We start from the raw sequence: 21,722 nt of genomic DNA, 5'->3' as shown, positions 1-21,722 counted from the left end.
TCGAGTCAAAAATGTATTCCGTCCATGCGCAGGCTTTAGCAGATCAAGGTAAGATGCAGCAAAAGAGGAAACAAACTACAGTTGAATGAAAACGAAGTAAAAGGTGCCAGTGTGAAGGCACCATTGGATCTGAAGCTGCTGTCTAAGCGGTTGCACACAAAATACAGAGAGCGGAGCTCAAATGTGTGCAACTTGTGACTGTTATCAGCGGGTGACCTTGAACAAAACCGCTGTTAGATCTACAAGGTGTAACCATGGTTACCACTCTCAAGACTCTCCAGAGCAAATTAAGGTCTGCATGATTTTGCTACCCATGTGATTTTTTTATTTCTTCATTGCCACAAATGTTACATGATCTCATTGCAGAAACAACAACCGAAGGGCTCAATTACAACATCGGAATGGATTCATAAAACGAATACAAATGTCACATCAAAACATTCCAAAACAAAAGACATTCATTTCAGTCGACTTGTTTGATACTTTGATTTGATTTTCCAGAATAACAAAAGACGAGCGATGTCGTCGTATCTGTGTAATATGTTTATGGTACTAATTGCATCCTACTGACAACTGTTTACGCCAATCTGGAAAGCTATTCAGCAATTTGTGAAGTTTTGAATCATATTCACGACTGTCAAATCTATATGTACTTGTATTTCTTTCTTTTTGTGGGTAGGGTTCTGGTAAATCTCTTGTGTTGGACCTCATTCGATTATCGTCATTACCCGACGCAGTCTCCGGTGGGTGTAACCCTTCACAATATTCACCGTTTCCGTGTCAATAAACAAATAAAGCAGTTGCATAAAATTCGCACGAGGCCTATGTTGCTAATCGTATTTACAGTAGCTCTGGCGTAGTTATTTTATCCATGTAAATCGACCAGCACATCCCCACGAAGCTGCGATCTACTCTTCTGCTTGTGACTAACTGGCCGCGGTACTGTTTAATGATCCGTTCTTCAGCATCTATCTCACTGAGGCAAGCAGCAGTCAACTGAAAGTGATGAATGCACGCGTGCGGAGTTCTTCTAAAAACAACAAAGAAAGATGGAGTGAAGCGCTTGCGACTGAATGAAAAGATAGCGAGCGCGCAGCTGGATAACACGCGCGTCTGATCAATGAGATAGTGAAGCAGCGAATGCAGATGGGCCCAGAGAATATCTATGACCTGTAGGAGTCACCCGCAAAGCTGGAGCACTGCGCCATCCATCACCACTTGGCCTGAAAATGTCTGAATGGCCATCGAGCCTCATTTGGACAGTATGCAATCTTCCACGTGTCCGTTATATCAAATAGATTCAATGCTTTGATGGCGACTAATGTGACGACCCACCAGGAATAAAGTCGGAGCGTTCAATTTCGGTGTCGTGCCTTGAATATATCTACGCCCAGCAAGCTCATGAGAGAAATAGACTTCAGCTATAGTCAATCTCACGTTTGATATGAGTGTGTGTGAGTGTGTGATTTAACTTTAACCGAGAGCAAATCTACCCATACTGCGTAACATTGGATTTCAAATTTGGGAGCGACCGGCGCTAATTGTTGCGTTGTGCTGTGCAGACATACCACGCTAATTTTGGTTTCAGGCTTTTGTCCGTAAAACAATTTGACATGTGTGGAAAAGATCAGTTCTGTCACTTTGTCATTTTGTCCCCTAAACACGGTTTTGCACAGCGATGCCGTTTGCGCCCGTCGTTCGGGTGGGAGATTTCAAGACGTGATCAACCATTGCAATTCGTCTCAGGGTTGTTCATTCGCACACACCACGCTTCAACAAAGCAGGGCTGGAAATTGTTGTCAGAGATTGCTGTTAAACTGTCTCCTCACGAATAAGGCAAACGCTTTCTGAGATGCCGTTGTCAGCCATGTTTGCCTCTTTGCATTGTACTTCATTCACCGAGAACACTTTGGGGTTGTACCGACTTCCCAGCAACCTGAAATGCGTCATTACTTTCAGAACATTAGCCGTAAAATACTTTGCATCATTCCGAGTTGATAAAGGAACGTGGGACTCAGAACGCATGAATAAACAGGATCCATCTACTGTATGGGAGTAAGTGACGGGAAGATAATTTCAAGGGCAGACATGGACGAGTCATTTGGTTTCTGCTTGGCCAACCTGAAAGTTAATCCGAATCTTCCAGGCGGGAGCTCCGACACGCATTTGAGGCATTTGCTGCTGTGAAGGGTGAAAAGAATAAACTTCACCTCCATTTACTTTTTCTTTCACATTCAAGCAGATATGATGACGTAATTTGATTAATTTCAACGGCCGCTTTCAGATACGTTCTACGTCGTCTATTGTTGTAATTTCTTGTTGTGTGCCACTGCAACGACATCACCTGCAGAAGTGAGCAAAATGTGATTGTCTTTCTTTTACGAGAATATTTCTCGAGAAAATCTCATTAGCTCTTGCAAGTGCACCTAATCTTTTGTTTCGAAGTGGGGGATAGCCTTCACTATTGATGCATCTGGAAGTCCGACACAGTCTACAATTTCTGACACATTTGCAGGGTGACTTGTGGCTTTGTCAAAGAATAGTTTCAACATTTTCATTTGCTCACATTGTTTGGGGGGAAAAAAAACGAAAGCAGAAATAACTTGATTTTGGGGACAGCAACTCTCATAGTACAAGTATCACGAGTGTGCAGATAAACATGGGGCTTTTGAGGACGAGGCCGAACATAATCAAGGAATGTGAATCGTACTATGAGAACGCTTGGGACTTGTGTGACGAAAGATGATTTTCAGCTGTGGGGGGGGGAGCTTGCTAAATGTGTTCTGAAAGAGAAAGAACGCAGCGGGGTGACATATGATGGGGTGAGAATGGGATTCAGAAGGTTTCATGCTGGCTGGGAAAGCAGTATGTACTGCATCATGGAGGCATGAAATGTATTTATTCATGATTAGGCCATGCACTCGTGGGAGGACACACTGCAGGCAATATCTTCGATTGGTTCCAAAACAAGCCGGCTGAGAAAATTTTGGACTTTGGAGGAGTCCATTTCTGTGGTCATCAGTTTGGTTGTTTCGTGTACAAAAAAATCACAACTAAAAAGAAAGATTTACATGCACGGGGGCAGGCCAGCTTAATATTGTTTATATTTTTTTATCTCTCGCTTTAACTGCTCACAATAATATGCTAGTTTTATGGAGACGACATTTGCTTCTTACCAGTACTACCGTTCTTTGTAAAGGCTGCATTATGATACGGCCAAATAAAGTTTGTATCATTATAAGGCCATCAATAATAAACAGAGTTATTTTCTTGATGTAACGACGTTTCCATTTGTATCAGGAGCAGTCACGCTCAAGTGAGCCGACGTGTTGTCATCGCTACGCACATGCAACACAATGGATAACGTGTGCTTTCTGCACAATACAAAAAAAAAAAAAAAAGAGGCCTCCCTCAACATAATTGCCTTTAATGTTTCTCATAAATCGTAGCCCACTGCATGGACACGAGTGTGTATGTTTGGGCGTTTTTCTTTTAGCTATGAGAAACATTTCAAATCCCTGACACCCCCTGATGAAAGTCTCTCATTACAGCACAAATAAACAATCCGGAGGGATTCAAACATCCATTTGTTTGAGTGCGTAAGCACAGTGAGTGGGGAGGTTCTGAAGGAGAATTTACATAGAAACACCTCGGAGGGAAATTGGCATGATGGAATTGGCTGAATGGGAATCCACATTATGCATAGGCACAGCGATAACCCCGACAAACACAAACGAGTACGACGCAAAATCTTACACGCTCGCAGACATTTGACGACGGTCGCGTTTAACCAAACCTGGCGACATGCTCGCGCACAGAGATACAAGAATGGGGATGAGAATGAAGGGAGTGGGGGGGGGGGGGGTCAGTGCTGAGGATTCCGAGTTGAGGCGCTGCCGTTGGCGGCTCAGTCCGTGACCCAGATACGGCGCGGCACACTGCATTCCTAATGGTCCATTTTGATCGCCGACACTCTCGTTATCCTCAAGCCGGCTGCCGGCGCCCATCGCAGGCACGCAAAATTGGGATTCGGCAGACGCAGTAACCAAAGTATACTCGGTCCTTTTGATGATGGCAACCGCCACTGCCACTGTACGACACAGAGTGGCGGATCGGATACTTGAGAAGGGGCACTGTGGTTTCACTGATATTGTGTTACATATGTTTTAAAAAAAATACAATAAAAACATATATCGGGAGGTTGTATTCATAACAACTTTCACCACAGATAGTAGAAACCGTAATTGAGAGTTGTGGATTCAAAATAAATATGTACGGGACTGTGTGGAATTTTAATCTGATTTAATGTTTGGATATTTATTTATACTTTGGTCAATTTATTTTTTCTTCTTCTCCTTGTAATTACTTCCTGTCTTTGTGATGTAGTCAATAAATTATTGACTTATTTCCAAGCTACTCTACAAAAACAAAAACAAACAAACAAAATAGCCAGTCAAGGGCATTTTGTGTCTCGCAGACCGACTTTGGAATACAGGCATGGACACACACTGTTCTAAATGTTGCATTTGAGTCTGTTGAAGAGAGAAGACAGTAGAAGCACTGATCCGTGATATGCATCGCCCCCCCTTCCCCCCCGCACCCTCCTCGGCATCCAGAGGGAGACGAGAGAGGTCTTTCTGTCAATGCCACGATGAATGTATGGGGCAGATGGGATGTTAGGAGGCGGGGAGGGATATGGGTGTGCATACCGGCGGAAAAAGAAATGGGTGGGAGTGACATTAATTGTGAGTAAAGTGAGGATGAGCAACAGAAGAAATTTGCACAAATGCACACCGCACCACATCTGTCTTATGACAATATATTATCGACATAATATATAGTCATAAGACTGATCATTGCTGTATGTGTGTTATTCTTCAATGTTTTGTACACATTGTCGTATGGACTGTCTCTTGTGAATTGTGTGTCATTTACAAGGGATCAGCTTCAGTTTGTCCAGGCAAAGACCTCCAAATTGATCTTCAGGACAAGGCAGAATGACTTAGGAATGCAATTTAGAAAAAAAATAAATACATCAGATTCTGGGTTAAAATAATGTCAGTCAATTGAAAACCATGGTCCATTACATGCCAAACACGTCAAGACACGAACAACACGAGAAGCACTATAGGTCTGCATTTAATTGGGTGCCTTTGATGAAAATCAGTGGCGTAATCCAACATCGATTGATATTACCATTGTAATTCAAAAGCAATTTTCACAGCTTACTCTTTCTCTTGCCCGCACTGTTCTCCTCTCCCTGCACCACGACCCATCTTATGGCTTACATGTCGAGATGTACGCACACATCAGCAGGTGGGAAGTCATCGGATGGGAAAGGTCATTTCAGCCAAAGGCCCCTATTTCATTACATGCTAAGCCCCCCGTGGTGGGATGAGCAGACTAGCAATGAGTTCTACAGTAGCAAGTGCTTCATGTACCTTGCACATAAGGACTACATTAATACATTCTCAAATGCGTATTTCTTTTGTCTCTTCGCTATAAGATCAAGCGTGACTGGCATTGCTAATTGTAAGGCTAGCTTCCGTTCCACTTTCTTCAGAAGGAAAAATAAATACTCGCCCATGTGCACTGGAGAACTGTCTGATTGATATTTTCCGGTTGTTTTTATAAAGTGCAGGGGTTTGAAGTAGTGCGAGTAAGTCTGCCTCGACAATGCATAGAGTTATCTACCCGCTAAAACAACAAATTTCATGTAGCCTTTGGCTTTTGTACATCACAGTAAGCACATCTTGAGGGGAGAAGTCGGAGACAATGGTAGGTCTGCGTGCGATCCCTCGGGTGTTGTATCATTAGTAGTCGGAGGCCTAACAGTGAAGGGTGCACCGCTCCACTTAATTTGAGCTCTTTTAATAACAGACGAGAGGGTTGCGAACATCGGCTCGCCGCCCGAGACGCGGCGCGAGAGACATCTCTGGATCTCATTTCAGGTTGACAAGATTTCAGATTCAATTAAATCTGTCTTGCAGCACCATCTTTCCTCACACACAAACCAGACGCTCCCACTCTTCAAGGTCTCGATCGGCGCACCGCGTGATCATTCCAAACCTAATCACTGTGGGTGTGTCTGATGTAGGCCCACTGGTGCCCAATTTGATTCGCGTCAAATGGTCAAAGGAATCGGAAGAGAACTTGGCGAGCCAAACCTTCCACTTCTTTGGTCTCCACCAATGGTTCGTACAGTCATCTCTCATTCTCATGTGGCGGCTAAAGTCACAGAGAGTCCTGTCTTCCCACTCCTTAATCTGATCACTTAATGTCTCTCCTTACATCTAAACACGTTAGCCTCCTGTAGAACTGAAAGTGGTGTCCAATTCGCTGAGGCCCGCAGCACAGCTGCTTCCAGGTTTGTAAAACAAGGTGTCCGCTTGCCTTCCCCACCATCTCCTGTAACATCGATGTTTGTATTTGCAATAACTGCTGATGTGTCCCCTGTGCTGCGCCTCGTTGCTACATGACCTCCAGCACAGTAAGTAATGGGATGTCTCACTCAGTCAAGTTTTGAGAAAGTAGCTCTGCTTAAAGTCATTGCCAGAACAGAAGTTATTTGAAAAAATACGGATCTGGTGACATTGAGTTGCGACTGTACTTAGGATATCGAGTTCTCTCGATAACATGTAAGCGTGACAGAGGCAGCTCAGTTCATCTATTTAGCTCAACATACAGTATAAGGCAGGTCAAAGTCATAATGGACAAAAATATTCATAAAACCTGGCTCATCATGGAAATTTGAATCCCATATGTGGATTTTTTTTTCGTGGTCATCACGAATCATGATGTGTGTTTACATGTGATTGCCTTTGTTGCATTACGATTGTTATTTTTCACCTCGCGTCAGCTGTACTCAACACATGATGATGAGCAAGGTGGCGCCAATGAGGAACAATTATCATTTTTGCCCAGATTACGCCGAGCAGATGTTGCGGCCCACATGTGGAGGTGGCTAATTGCCGTCTTCAACTCAACTGCGCCATAACACAAGCAGCATATGTGAATGTGCGTTGAGGATGACAGAGGCAAACAGTGGCGCATGGGGGTGGAAAGTCCGATTTTTATCAGGCAAGCCGGCGGAATGGTTGTGTGCGTATATAAAAAGCCAGGCTAATGCATGTGTCATGTCGGTGTGCTAATGATCCAACGGGCTTAGCAGACATCTGCTGTTCCCACCCGCATAAGCAGAAACATTCATATGGGCTAAAGACATGGAATGGTGCAGGAACAGGCTCAACATTTACTCTCATGCTCCACATTAGTTAGGGCATGCCTTTGTCGCATGGCATCTGTATTATAGTCAGTGAATTGCACACACGTAAGACCTCTACCACACCCACACCCACACATCCAGCTTGCTTCCACACTGCCTAAGAAAAATAAACTGAAAAAAGGCCTTCCACATCATGTATTTCTCCACGCCCTTTTTCTCCAGCCCGTTTCTGGGTAGCCTTGAGTGGGAATTCATCTGTTGGGAAGAGCAAGACGAGGAGGTCCCCTGGGGTGATGGAGGGTGAGGAGCAAAGAGAAGGCGGGGGCGCGCGGCTGTCACAGCCAGCTCCGATGTCGGCTGATGGCTCGACGTCAGGCGCGGTACTTATCAGAGTGGGGGCCGGGGCACTGAGGGTGTGTGTGTCTGCCTTTGGGTTGGAGAATTGGTGAGGGTGATGCCAGATCCCATTAACATGCCTTTTCATCTACACACATGAGGAAACATGCCTCACACACGCAGGATTCACATCCTTCATGAAAATGCACACTAACATGCAAACGGGTGCAGACATCAAGTATATATAAAAAAAAAAAGGCTAAATTGCTTGGGAAGCTTTAATCCTTCCCTGCGGGCAGACAGTTTCACGATGTCGTGACTGCGCCACTGTGAAAAGCTCCCTTCTTTTCTCATTGCACTGTTCCTTTTTTCTTTTTATCCCTCTTCCTCCACTCTCCCTTGGTGCCCCAGTTCACTCCAGTGCACATGCTCCCACTCTCACCCATTTAAACCTGCCCCCCCGGACTTCCTCGCCCTCGCCATGCCTTTCAATATTGCAGCTTCCACCAGCACATCTCCTTCACGCTACTTTCGGCCAGGAATCTTTTACATGTGCATGATACCAAACAATACCCACCCTCCCCAAAAAAAGAGCAGTAAACAATTTTGCTATTATTTGTTGAGAACATCCTTTGATCAGCTAAGTGACACAAAGGGTTGAAAAAATGTATGGTAATTTTCCATGTTCCCACTGGGGTATTTTCCACGGCAATTACATACAGTATTGTGCAGTATATATGTGCATATATATATTATTTCTCGATGCTGCATTGAACAGCAAAACATACAAGAAGTTAAATCACATATTCCAGGCATGCTCATGCAGGCTTGTGGCCTTCAATTGCCCTGGCAGGGGGCAGAGCGATAAGACAACAGAATTGGTATGAGATATCGAAGCAACATTGTGCACTCATATGCTTTTTCCACACTATACTTTGGACATTTTCCAGCAGCGTGGTACATTTACAACACATGATTAATTCCTATAAAAAAAGTAAAAAAAAACATGCAGTTCATTTTAATGAAAACTGGGTCGTAGTTCTTAAATAAAATGGTTCCAAAGTGTCTCAATCACTAATATAGTAGGTTTAAAAAATGCCAAGGAGAGTATGACTGTGAAAATCACATTAATGGGGTCAAAGTAGCATTGTAATGTAATTTCGCGTGATGATATGCGGAAATGGAGCTCCTCGAGTGCCGTCTAGTTATCAGTTTAATACTCATCCGTATACATAAGGTCAAGAAATAATGGGAATGCGGCTTTGATGAAGGAGGTCAGTCAATCAGTAGTGAGAGTCGGCGAAATGACACCTCATTAGGCATGTCTGAAGGCAGTCTCACGGGCCAGACCAAGACATCACTGCCATCGAGCACGCTAACACAGCCCAGGGCAAAGATTCTCACAACTAAACTAATCTGATAGGTTTGGAATCTAATGATCACACGTTATCCGCAAGGCAGGACATGAATAATCACAGATACTGGAGGAGTTTTGGGCTACTGCATCTTCCTTTCCACTTGCGTTTTCCTATCCAAGTGTATATTTCATATTGCGGTGGTTTTGACGCATTTAGACGTGCCAGACTTCCAAGTTCCTTCCTAGTTTACGTCCTCAGAGGCTCATTTAGTTTTGGAGTCGGTGAAGACAATTTTCACTTATTTGGTTGTATTTGTTTGAAGACATTGGATTGTATTTCCACCATTTGTTCTGCCAAACTTCAAAACTCAAGTGTACTACATTAACATCCAGCGCTAGGGCCATCCTTGTTTCCCTTAACGCACTCCCAATCGGGATGCCCATCAATCGGACACTGAATCCACATTCATCAGGCTGTCTAAAGGCCCTACATCCAAATGACCTGAAATTACAGCACCCAATGCAGAACTCCTTGAAACCCTCTTGGAGGGAGCGGAAAACGAGACTTGCATGGGAGAGGAATGCAGGGATAAAGAGTGACACAAAACCTTCGAGACATCCATTACAAAGGATTAACCTCATCAGGATGTCTTTTTTGATGTTTGGATACAACAGGGATGTGCTTACATGCGGAACTTGCTAATGTGTAGCATGTGCGTGATCCGTAAGCCTGAGAGTCTTGGACTTACTGACAAGACAAAGCCTTCGTCAAGCACAGAATCTAAAATCACTGTCGGGCTTTTGTTCGTTTTGCTAAAATTGCTCACATCACATTTTCTTTTAAAGTTGTTGCCTCTGGCAATTTTTATGACTAGTTTCTTCTTGAAATATAAAGTTCTCCTATTTGATCTACAGGGATGCATTTATTCTCACCTGTTTTCCGTTTTTTTAACTTGATAGAACTGGATTGGAGGGGAAAAAAACATGAGGATGATAGAACAGTGCAGTGGGTGTAAGAGCAGTCAAACGTTTTTGAGGAGGAAATAGTTTCACATCCAAGGGGAGGACAGGCAATGTTTTGAGAGTCAGAGGCATGCTAATTCAAGAGTTTCTTCCTGCTCTGCATTCAGACGCAGGGAGCAGGAGCTGGCTATGTATCGGAAGTTACGCTAAACCCACTGTGTGCCAAATCTTAAATGGACTTGACACTCAAAGAAAACAAGGTGTGAAGAAGTCACAAAGGGCACATGCAAGGGTCACCCGCAATCATGAAAATCACTAAACAGCCTCATGTCAGGCTCGAAAGGCTTGCCTGTACCCAACGTTGTATCGACTCATTCGTAGTGCAAAAACTAGTTTTCATCACACATGAGCCTAGAACAGAAAACAAGCAACGCTTTGGCGTGTCTCAATCGTGACCCCCAAAACACACTTATGGACTTTATTGTTCATCGCTAAATCACATGATACGATACGCCCGCCAATCCCATTCAAGTAATCCACACAGAAGCAACTTAAAGCACAACGAGCCTTGCAGCCCATCCATCGTTCATTTATGACCTATTTAAATGTGCATTGAATCGGCTGCCTTCTTCATTTTTTTGGGCCACGGTGTTCACAAACTAAAAAGGCAAACTACCGGTAGCTCAAAGATCGTTGATGAGGTAAACACCAAGAGAAACCACAAGAACCCTTCAAATTGCTTAACAGTAAAAATTGAGATACCGTATTATGTACCTCCCGTCATCTGGTGGAAGAGCGATTGATTTCCCCCCCCAAATTCACAAAAAAATAATAAATCAAATGAATTAACATCGGATCATTTCCCGCGGCACACCCGATGATACTCTCACGGAACACGAATGTGCCACGGCACACTGGTTTTGAGAAGCACCGGGCTACACCACACAGCAACAGTAGCGGCCGTCAACAAAATCTTAAATTCAGGCGCGCACATGCTTCGTCATAAATAAAACATGTCGGCCTTATTAAAAATAATCTGTCGATCGTGCCAGAGGCTCTGAAGGTCCATATCAATGGACCCCTTCACCTTCTCCCTGCATCCTGCTGGGTTCAAGGAGAGGAGCTCCTAATGAGCACTTCAACATTGAAGGAAGGCAGACAAATTCTGTATGACCCTGTGGTAAAAAGTGTTCCATGGCATAAAGCAGAAAGCAATCGCTACTCAAGGCTACACAGGCAGCGAGATCGGGTCTTACCTGAACATCTCGCCGAGCCCCTTCAGCACACCTTTCTTTGCTTTGTTTTTGTCCTTGTCTTTCTCCTTCTCTTTTTCCCGATCGGACTTCTTCCTTTCCACCTTTTCCAGATGTTTCGGCGTGTCATCTTTGGAGATGTTGCCATTGACAGCGGGGCCAAGGAAGAGTTCACCACTGGCAGACATTGAATCCTGACCTGATCGGGAGCTTCCCTCTGTGTCTTCGTCCACTTGAGTGACAACATGTGGGGGGGGGGGGGGGGGGGTGAGTTAAAGAAACATCGTGAGAGGTTAGACAGACGGGATAATCACCTATGTGTCGGATAATCGGGCCTGAATTTGATCGGAAGGGATGAAAGTAGACAATCAGGATGAAATCCGGCCGGGTTAGCAAGTTGTGTACACCCCAATTTAGATATAAGTCAAAATATGACTGAAAAACATCTTGCACTTGAATCCTAATACAAAACAGCGTCGATTTAATTTTTGCTCCTGATTGCATCAGAAAAAACCATTAAGAGAACATTTATGTCTCACGTGGTTTGATATCTTTGAGCAAAACACACAGAATGCCGCAGCCTCATTAAAGTTGAATATATTTACATTTCACTCCCCATGAGATTTGGAGTCATCTGAAACTTCAGTAGGTTTGCTCAAAGTCGACTTTCAAATGCGTGCATTTAACTTCGCCCCTTTGCCCACATCTGGAACTTTTTTTTTTCTCCTTCAGCCTATTTCACATAAATTATGAGACCGAGGTAGTCATGTGGATCGGGTTTGTAATTTACATCTGAGTCTAATTCAATTCCAGACATCAAATGGAATCCAAACTCCTTAGGTGATATACGGTTGATTAAACTCAAAGTTCCCATCACATCTAATAAGAAGTGATGTGCAAAATGTAATTAATCTGTCCGCAATTATACATATAGCGTATAAGTAATCTTGAAAAAGGCTCAGCGGGAACTTAATTGCAAATATGCTATAATCATATGATCCCGTCTTGCAATGAAATGGTTTTTTCTCCGAGATGTGAGGGTTATATGCAACTTTTGACCTGATGGAACACCATCGAAATTGCATGTTTGGTGGAGGAGGGGAAAAAGAAGGAAGGTGTTGCACGGAGACAATGATGCATTTTTTGCCCGCACAATCCCAAAGTAGATAAGACCCTACAAGTTTTCTTTCTCTCATATTCAATCTTCGTATCATGATTGAAGGGCACCTGCTGCCAGGAGAATATGGTCGTTAAAAATGGTCCGAGATTAGCAGTGAGGTAAATACCGCTGTGGCAATGACGCTGGGTGGAATCATGATGAGAAATTCTGCAAGCGCATTGGTATTAAAGGCAGCCGTGTTCTGTATATGAGGCACCTCAAAGGTTTTCATTGCTTTAAAAGGCAGTGCAGACAAAGGGAATCCGCCGTTTCCTCATCGTTCATTCCCTCAATTTCAGGAATTGAATGAGTCTTCCCCCATTTAGAAATCGCTAAATTCCTTTCATACGTGAAAAGGTATGGCCATCCTAAAGACCTGACAGACAGCCCCAACTAGCCGGGGAAGCGTCGACAAAAGAGTCAGGAGGTAATTTGCAGGGGGAGAAAAACCAACGGAATCGTTTTGGTGCCATTTTTGTGAAACGTTCATGCTTTCAAAAAAATCAAGAACGTTAACGCTGGACTGTCATTTCAGGCTATGAAAGACAAGTACAATTGCTTGTCTCATTACAACACTTTATTTTTTGGGCTCAAAAGTGCAGATATTACTTTTCAGTTCTTTTTCAAAATCATCTTTAAAGGACACAACACCGAGTTGGACAAGAAGGAATGCATTTTGCCGAGCAGGATATCTTATGGGGACACATTTTTACTTAGGAGATGCCAAATTATTATTTTATTTACATAAAAGTCTTAGAGCAGAGGACAGTGGCGGCTTATCTGTCAACTTTGACTATTAACCTCGGTGACGAGCACAAACTGGCTGCTTTTATCTAAATTGAAAAACAGAGCTATTTGAATATCACGCGGGGAGGGGCGGTGGATGCAATAAACCGCCGCGGCGGAAATCGCCTGCTTTCCCCATTTTTCTTTGCAGAGATAAGACTGTATTTAGTGGCTCGCCGACAGAGCTTATGACAACAAAGCATTTCAGGCAAATATTTCCCTCTTTTTCAAACGATTCCCTCGTCCGTGTTTAATGGAATCCTTTGGTGGATAAATTGTATATATTGCAGTTACTCTTGTGGTGCTGCAGTATTATTACCTGTTGGCAAAGTAAAAGACATTCAGCTCACTATGCCCAAAACATGCCTTTTTATCGGCAAACAGCAAAGAGAAATGGATACGTTTAGGAGCTGGTATGAATGGTGCAGGTTTTTTGGGGCTTTTTTTTTTGGTGTTTGCTTAGAATAAGTGCATTGAGGAATTTCCTCAGTAATAAATTGTGAGTTTTTCCTCTTCTGTTCAACTACCTGGTAATACATTTTAAGCATGTAAGCATGGGAAAACATGTTGCCATGGCCTTGAACAGTTTCAGAGAGTATGACACTGTCTTCATATTAATGACCATGTAACCAAGACATTGTGTGCTGTGCGCTCTGCGTGAAACCACAATTGTGGGAATGGCGCATAAAAAACTCATGTCGAGCAACTGGAGATGACATTTATTGTGTTTGGGAATACAGACGTTCTCTAAAGGCTGTATGGAAATTTCCAGTAGGAGATCTACCCCTGATTCGAATGAACAGGTTCAACGTCAGGCTTGCGCAGAGCTTGCTGATCATCTGATCATTTGAATCAGGTGTGTTGCAACAGGGAGACTTGGAAAACATGCAGGTCAGCGGCACTCCAGGACCGGAGTTTGACACCTATGATCCACCCTATTTATTGCGGCAAATTAATTGTTTGAGGCTCACGCCCACCTCTTCTATACAGTACATAATACCCTACCTGTGCTGACCTAACAGAGTAAATGTAACAGAAGTGTTTTGGAATAAGTTCTTTATAATGAAACCTTCCAAGGCATAATTTGAAAACCTCTTCGGGAATTAGGATAATACTGTTTTGTAGTCTTAAGGAAAAGCCTTATCCGTGACGCTATTTGGGAAGGGTAGCATTCAGATTGGACTCTCGGGCAATGGGAAAAGGTCACGCGGTCTAATAAATCCAGATGAACATGGACACATCAGCCTAATTAGAGCCGGAAACCAGACGATTGCATATGACTCAAAACAATAGTGAATAATGTCAAAAAAACAACTTACAAATATCTATGCTGTTTTCTTCTTCCGGTGCATTGCTGGCTGGTTTGTCGTACGACTTGTCGATTGCCGCTCTGAAACTTTCATTGCACCCTCGGCCCCTGATGATTCGAGAACGTGGCCTGTTCACATTGATCTCACCATTGCGTGTTGCTGCAGCCAGGGCTGTGTGGAGGCTTTCAAGGGAACTGGACTTTTTGAGGCCCAGCGAGGGTCCGACATTTTGACCTGAAGAACCGGGGGGAAAAAAAGAAATTGTGTCAATCATGCATATACCTGTACGTGGTGGCACGTGGTGGAGTAGGACCTTAATTAGATCGAAAGTTCTTTTGTGGTAATATTCTGTGATATGAATGGCAAATATTGAAAATGGTTCGACATCTTCACACACCACATGGAACACGTGCTTGGTAAAATTTGATGTGTCGTTGCTCTGAGTTCCTCACACGGGGACTCAGACATCTCAACAGAATAACACAAACCATATCACTTACACGCAATTCTCGGTCGGGGATATGAGCATGTTTGAATTTGGCTCAATGAGGTGTGACCCACTGCTGCTAGTCGTGACCCCAGTGGGTCTTTAGGTGGAGTATTGCACTGACAAAGACATATTACGCAAAGAAAAGAATCCCCCATGTCTTTAAGAAAATAATGTGGTATCCTGTATGCAGTACCTCTCCCAAAATCTATTTGTTTTTGAGAAGAGTTGGAGCAATGCCAACTCAGGGAATGGGCTGATGAGGAAGACGAAGGTCTTTAGTGGCACAAGGGACTCCCCTCCTTCTGCTACATCTGCTACCAATGCACCAAAATGAAGTGCGGGTTATTTTCTTCCATTCATTGTGCCGATAGATCTCCCGTCTAAGAAGTCAAATAGGTTAAAAAGGTCAGCTGTTATCCACTGGAGTCTGTTTTCCAGACTGTTAAATGCACCGTCATGATTTTTAAACTCCGTTTTATCCTGGATTTCATCAATACTAGTAAACGCGTCCAATCTCAGGAGAACCAGGAACCAATTTCGAAAGCAGCATTGCAAATAACTGAACAATCCTATAATGCCTCATCAGATGAGTTTACATGCGCACCTTCATGCAGGCTCTAACAATTAAATAAAATTGTACCGTGGGCTAAAGATGCCATGGGGGGTGTGGTTATGCAATTTGCTTCAAAGAAATGATCGAACTGGGTGAATGACCAAACATGTCACCATGCAGTCGAACTTCTTTTCAACGTCCCTCGAGGTACGTTGTAACGAGGTTCGACTGTACTGGAATAGCATAAAAATATTGCAGACACACACACACACACACACACACGCACACACACACACACGAAAGCATTTTGTGAAAAGCCAAGAGAAAGCAGACTCGTAGAGCCAGAGAGCATTGCAAGCTCATACAGGATGCAACAGCTGATGGGAACCAAAATGACATCCGCCGTATTCGGAACCCGGGAATTATCCTCCCATTCGGCATCACCATCCACTTCACCATTGTTTCTCACAAGTCTGGTAAACGGCAGAGATTTGCAGAAACACAAAGACAATGGAAATAAGCAGGGAAAGGAGAACGCGAGAGAGAGAGAGTTTGGCCAAAGACCATTGCCAGCTGCAACCTTCCTTTGTTTTCATCAGAAAAATCCCAAGCTCTCAAGGGAGAGTTTGACAGACAGCTCTCTGTCTGCCATTCTATTATGTGATTCCTATCTCCAGAGCCTATGCGCTCTGCTCCTCGACGCCCTCTTATTCAAAGCCATGAAAATACATATTCCCCCATTGCATACAGACAAGCGTTTGCCACTCCCCACACGCCTGGAGGAGAAATGAAAATCATCGCACTGAAACGCACACAAAGAAAGCTAATCTCCACAAATAGCGGGCGCACCTGAAATTGTGTCACGTCTGGCGGCAAAACGTGGCCACCATTTTGTGTTCCTTAGGCATATTAAGTGCACGGGCTGTTAATTGGAGAAGATCCATTGCTATTAAACCTTAAAGGGGAGCCGTGGCAAACTTCATGAATAAATCAGCAGCCGTTATTACGTGGACAGGAGCCCATACTATAATTAGAGCAGCTAAAACTCTGCAACCCGGCTATCATTCAGCATAGGCCCTTGCATGTAAAGATGCGTGTACGGACAGCAGCCCCATTACACATAATTTATTCAAAGAGCCGGGACGGTAAAAGGGTAATTACGGTAAAAATAGCCTCCAAGGTGGTCAGGGAAAGGCCAAGTCCAGGTACCCCAAAGGAGAGAAGATATCCCTGGAGTCAGTCACCCTCCTAGGTCTCTGGCAGTGGGATATAATTAGCATGACAGAGGACGTCCTTCGTGTGTCGTTAAAATAAATAAATAAATAAATAAATAGATCTCAATTAAGGGGATTTACCGGTAAAATCTCAATCAGGGTTACAGGTTGCCTTGCCATGAATGCTTTGCTCAACGTTAATGGCCAAACTAAACCTCTTTGTCTCACCTGGATCTTAAAATTATTTTCCACGACACTTTGGACAACTTTACACTTCCACGTGACTCAGAATGAACCTGAAACATTTTGGGTGAGATTGTTTGAAGGAAACTTGACCAGACTACTAAAATCCCAGACCTCAAGTTATTCCATCATCCTGTGAAAGGTTGTCCCAGTCCCTGTATCTGGCGCAGCATGGCCAAAACAGAAATGGAGTCATTCCAAACCAAACGTGAAAAATAAGAATAAAAACAGAAATAATACCCTGATTATAATATTGGGAATCCAAAGCCTTTTTATATGTAGAGAGTGAATTCAACAAACTGCAGTCCTTGCCGGAAACAGAAGGGCTGACATTTACATTTGTGTTTACATTTTCGATGATTGAGTTCTTGCGCAGTTCTCATGTTCTCGTACGCGGGGATGGGATATCATGTGCATCCAACCCAACTCGTGGGCTGCACTGATCACTCATCATGAAGGCCTTTTATACGATGAATCCCAAATTATTCCTGTCTCCAGTAACCCGAGCATGTCCATTCATTTTAGTAACAAGCTACAAAGCAGAGCTAAACTAGGCCTCCAATGGATCAAATCCAAAAAGCCAAAGCGGCTAACGAGCAATTGACGCCTTTGCAAGTACTACTACTCACTCACCACTTGGCTACAAGTAGCCCTCAAACCTGAGCCGTGTTGAATATATTCTTTGTGAGCGCCGAGGCAAACGATCCATCACTGCCGGTCACTATTCACGGCCATCCAACTACTTTGAACATTGTGCAGAAGCCGTAGGAGAAAGCCAACCTTAGCTTGTAATGAGTTAGTAATGGGAAAAGAGGGGAGTCACCTGTGTAATCTCTTTTATCGACCCATGGCACCATAATGGCCCATTGTAATAATTGAATAAAAGTCCAGGCACATATGCTTACCTCCACTGGTTCTTGCACTGCTGTTAATCTCATCGGCTGCTGTTAAAGAGCACAAATAAGCATGAGAGCGATCATGCAACATGCAAAGAAGAGAGAGAGGGGGACAATGTCGTTTGGGAAAATAAGCTGTGTTATTTGAAAATGGGGTTTCAAAGTTGAGAACATTACAACCCAGGCATGAGCCTGTCAGTCACGAGGCTTACAAGGCACAGATATTCCTGCAAGCTGAGGTTCCTCGCATCTTTTTTTTTTTCTTTCTTTGCCCAATCTCATTCGCCATCTAAATGGAACAGGAACACGGGGTGTCTGATCAATTTAGCATATTTCAACAATGAGGCTCTTCAAAGACAAGAAATCCATCTGCCGCTGTGATACGGGATCACCCGGAATAGATTTTAGAAGAGAAAACCGAATTCCCTACGGCCACTGATGTGAGAGTTTGTCGGTGAGCGTGTGAAGCGCTTCGCCAAGGTAGTACCGAAGAAGAGAAGCCTCCGTAACGAGGAAAAGAAAGGTCTTTTCACACTTTTTTTTCCCCACAGCGTTCCTGGTCCTGCCATTTCAACTCAACACAACTAGAGCTCATGCTGGCACCTGAAATCCCCGTTCGTGGACTCTACCTTCAGCCAAAATCCGATACAGGTTTCTACAGGAAGCCATTTCCTACTAAAAAGAACACAATATAAAATAGAAAGAAATATGAAGCGGCTCTGCAGCTACCTCACGTTTTAATCTTCTGCAAAGCTCATCGAGTCTGTGTCAAATACTTTTTCGAGAGACATTTATGAAGCCAGAGGTCACTGATGGTAAAGAGAGAAGGCCTGGATCAAAGAGCCATTATTTTCAACTAGATTCGATTGGGTTGAAGTCAGGGCTTTCAAATGCTTCCAAAGCAAATGCGTCCAACCGTACATGTGTGATATAATGATATTAGAAAAATGCATCAAGGCTGATTCAAAGATTGTCTGATAAGTACAGTAACTCAGTTCCTTTTCAGAACTAATCAAATCGACGAGTAAATGCTGACATCACTTTGGAACAATCGAGAGGCTTTTTTGATAACGTCCAGAGATAAGAGGTGCATTTGCAGCCATGAGCCGTCTCATCCCCTCTTTGCACTCCGCTCATTTCCCGTCCTCAGACAAGTCTGATTATATTTGCGACCGACGCTGAAAAATGTATGCTAATTGGGAAGAAAAACAAACACAAATCTCAAATTGCAATTTGACTGAAAGCTAAAACTTTGGCGCAGGACTTTGTTATAAGGCAAAAGGCAAACAGACTTCTACTAGACCCAAGTTTGAGGTAGGGTTTGTATCATCTCTCGAGAAACAGTGAGGAATGGAGATGTCAGATAAGATTCGATCAGCACTCCGAGAGAAGGTAATTACTTTAAAATCAGTAAGAAAGACTCTGAACGTAACATACAACGTGGTCGTGATGAGAGTCACGGTCGCAGTGCTTTTGGATGGGTTTCTAATGCATGCAGACAAAACCCCAAGAGTTCACGTTCTAACATTTATGCGTAGTATTAAACGAGCAAAGCATTTACCCAGATCCATGCTCTTGGACTTGCGTGACTTGATGATCTCCAACTGAGCAGCATTTTCATACTGCTTGGTGCGCTTTTCTGACATACTCTGCCGGGCGAAGCCCTCCCTTTGAAACGAACCATCCGGATCCGCATCGGGGCTCAATGAGCTGCAGTAGATGAAAAAGAGACGGTTAGGTAGGCAGTTTTCAAGAATCAGCATAATCAAATGACATTTTTTTTTTCCACCGCTGCAAAAATGAACATATTCTTTGAAATAATATCATTCTGACAGAGTCAATCCAAACTAAATGACATCACATTTCAAATGTTAAAGCTTTAAGGAGGCGGTGTGTTGGATTTAGTAACGTTGTGGCTGGCTAGCAGGTCTAGTTTGCATCCACCTGTCGCAGGAATAACGGCAGGGGCAATTCTGATCATATGAATGAGGTGATATGATCTAGCAATGAATATTCAAACAAGCCCCCCAAACCCCTCAAACACTCCGTTACATATAACATCCCTCTATACTCATCAGTTTCAAAAATACACAGCCAACCTATTTCACCATTACGATGAGGATTGTATTCAAGGACACCTTAACGCCTTGCTCGGTTGGTTAAGGGCAAGTTTAGTTCTGTGTGGGACACCCTGATGTGAGGATGCTCTGGGGTCAGTATCACTCAATCACACCCCCCACCGCCCTCCACCACCTGCCCCCTCAGTATGTCTGAGGCAGGAGCAGAGTCCAGGCTTCCATTGCAATTTACCTTTGAGATGCTATATCTCTGTCTGGATCTTAATTGAAAATCGGAGGGGAAGAGAGAGGCAGAGTTTGGGTGAAGGGGCCACTGGCATTTGCATTACAATGAGGGTGAACACCTTGCCATTCAAGGAGATAGATGTGCTACTAATGAAGTCTTCCAAATGTTGCGAGCATGAGGCGTGTTTTTCTTTTCCACTTTACAAATGAGCACACAATAGGAAGGCGAGTACAGCACTGGTAGACGCGCCGACGCTCGCCTGCATGCAAACAACTGTGATTTGGTTTGTCGCGCTTCATTCAACACAAGACGTGCTTCACGTGTCACCGAGAGGCCGGTGTTCATGTGTCACTTTGCCGTCACCCGCGCTCGCCATTCCTACGAGACCGGGGCCGCCTCCCGCCAACACAGGAAAGAGAGAAAGTGGTGCAGGAAGAAAGGAGTGACAGCACAGATGTATTATTCATTCGTTCATCATCACTCGCTTTTCCCTTCCCATATCTCACACGACGCGCCGTTGTTTTGTCTCAAACAAGTGTATCTTTCTTGATTGAGACGGTTCCCGAATCTATTTTTCACTCACGCGGCTTAGCTGCTCTGATAAATGACTACAGAGAGTGTGTAAACATAAACAAAAGCAAAAAGTAGCTTGGCGTGTCCAGTGGGAGACTTCAGCCGAAGCGAAATTAAATTTATATTTGTTTTCGGAAGTTTCCACATACACCGAGGCTGGGTGCTGTGCTCAGATTTTCCGATATATTAGGTGTGAGATGCATTTAAAAAACTGAATTTGGTTCCCCGTGTGCACGCAAGCATAATCCATGCTCGCAAAGAAAACGTCTCCTAACAATGCAGACATTTTTACTGGTTTGTTCTTTCTAACAATTTACAGTCGGGTGATAAAATCAAGTTAGCGAGACAAGGTGCCCTGTTTTCTGGAGCGGCTGTGTGAATTGCATTCGTTGGAATTTGGACGATGAGAATCTAGATTTAAATCCATCCGACCATAGTACTAATCTACACAGCATACCTTCATCTAGAGAAAATATGTTTGACATGGTAAGAAAAAGTGTCGAGTGAACACTTCAAATAGGGTATTAAAATGATCATGAGGTTGTATTTCTATATTATTTATAATTCAACATCAGGAGTTGCCCTCAATCTGTTAAATACAGTGTCGGCATGCCCTTTCATAACCATAGATTCTATTGCTGCAGTAAGGAATCAAATTCCGCGTGTGATTGAACATTGACGTCACCGCTTTCGTATCAACTCGGCAATTTGCCGACCACATGATATGGCGCGGAGCTTAGGCTGCCAGAGAATTAAAGCCGACTCCGTCATTTAGTTGCAGTTGCAATTCCAGTCTGAGTGAATCGACATTGCAACTGAAAGTGAATTCAATTCCTGCATCCGCACCTTTTCCCAGATCTTTGCTAAAACGTAATGGCTTCTCCCTCGGCTCACGTGCCACCACTCGACAATGTTTTAGAGTAATCGGTTTGATATAATTTATGCAGAATGTTGTTCACTTGATCTGCCCCACTATTTGTGATTATTCAGCGTCAAAATGACTGCGGTATATCATTTGCATAACATACACCAGCGCACTACCTTGAACATACCCCCCCCA

At 43.6% G+C, this 21,722-nt stretch overlaps 1 protein-coding gene across 7 annotated transcripts in view; it reads right to left on the bottom strand.

The window, feature by feature from the left end:
* Positions 1-21,722, bottom strand: part of LOC127593336 (partitioning defective 3 homolog) — a 170,165-nt gene that overhangs the window by 45,665 nt on the left and 102,778 nt on the right. For 5 of the 7 annotated variants that reach the window (XM_052054708.1, XM_052054705.1, XM_052054706.1 and 2 more), the window contains 4 exons: positions 19,347-19,495; positions 17,795-17,833; positions 14,399-14,623; positions 11,138-11,366 (listed from right to left, as the gene is read on the bottom strand). In XM_052054708.1, coding sequence (XP_051910668.1) covers positions 11,138-11,366; positions 14,399-14,623; positions 17,795-17,833; positions 19,347-19,495 — 642 coding nt within the window. The remainder of the gene's footprint in view (positions 1-11,137; positions 11,367-14,398; positions 14,624-17,794; positions 17,834-19,346; positions 19,496-21,722) is intronic. The other 2 variants (XM_052054707.1, XM_052054709.1) reach the window with 2 other exon arrangements.

The sequence above is a fragment of the Hippocampus zosterae genome, chromosome 20, assembly GCF_025434085.1.
Source record: "Hippocampus zosterae strain Florida chromosome 20, ASM2543408v3, whole genome shotgun sequence".
NCBI lineage: Eukaryota > Metazoa > Chordata > Actinopteri > Syngnathiformes > Syngnathidae > Hippocampus > Hippocampus zosterae.
This window is presented reverse-complemented; position numbering and strand designations above follow the sequence as displayed.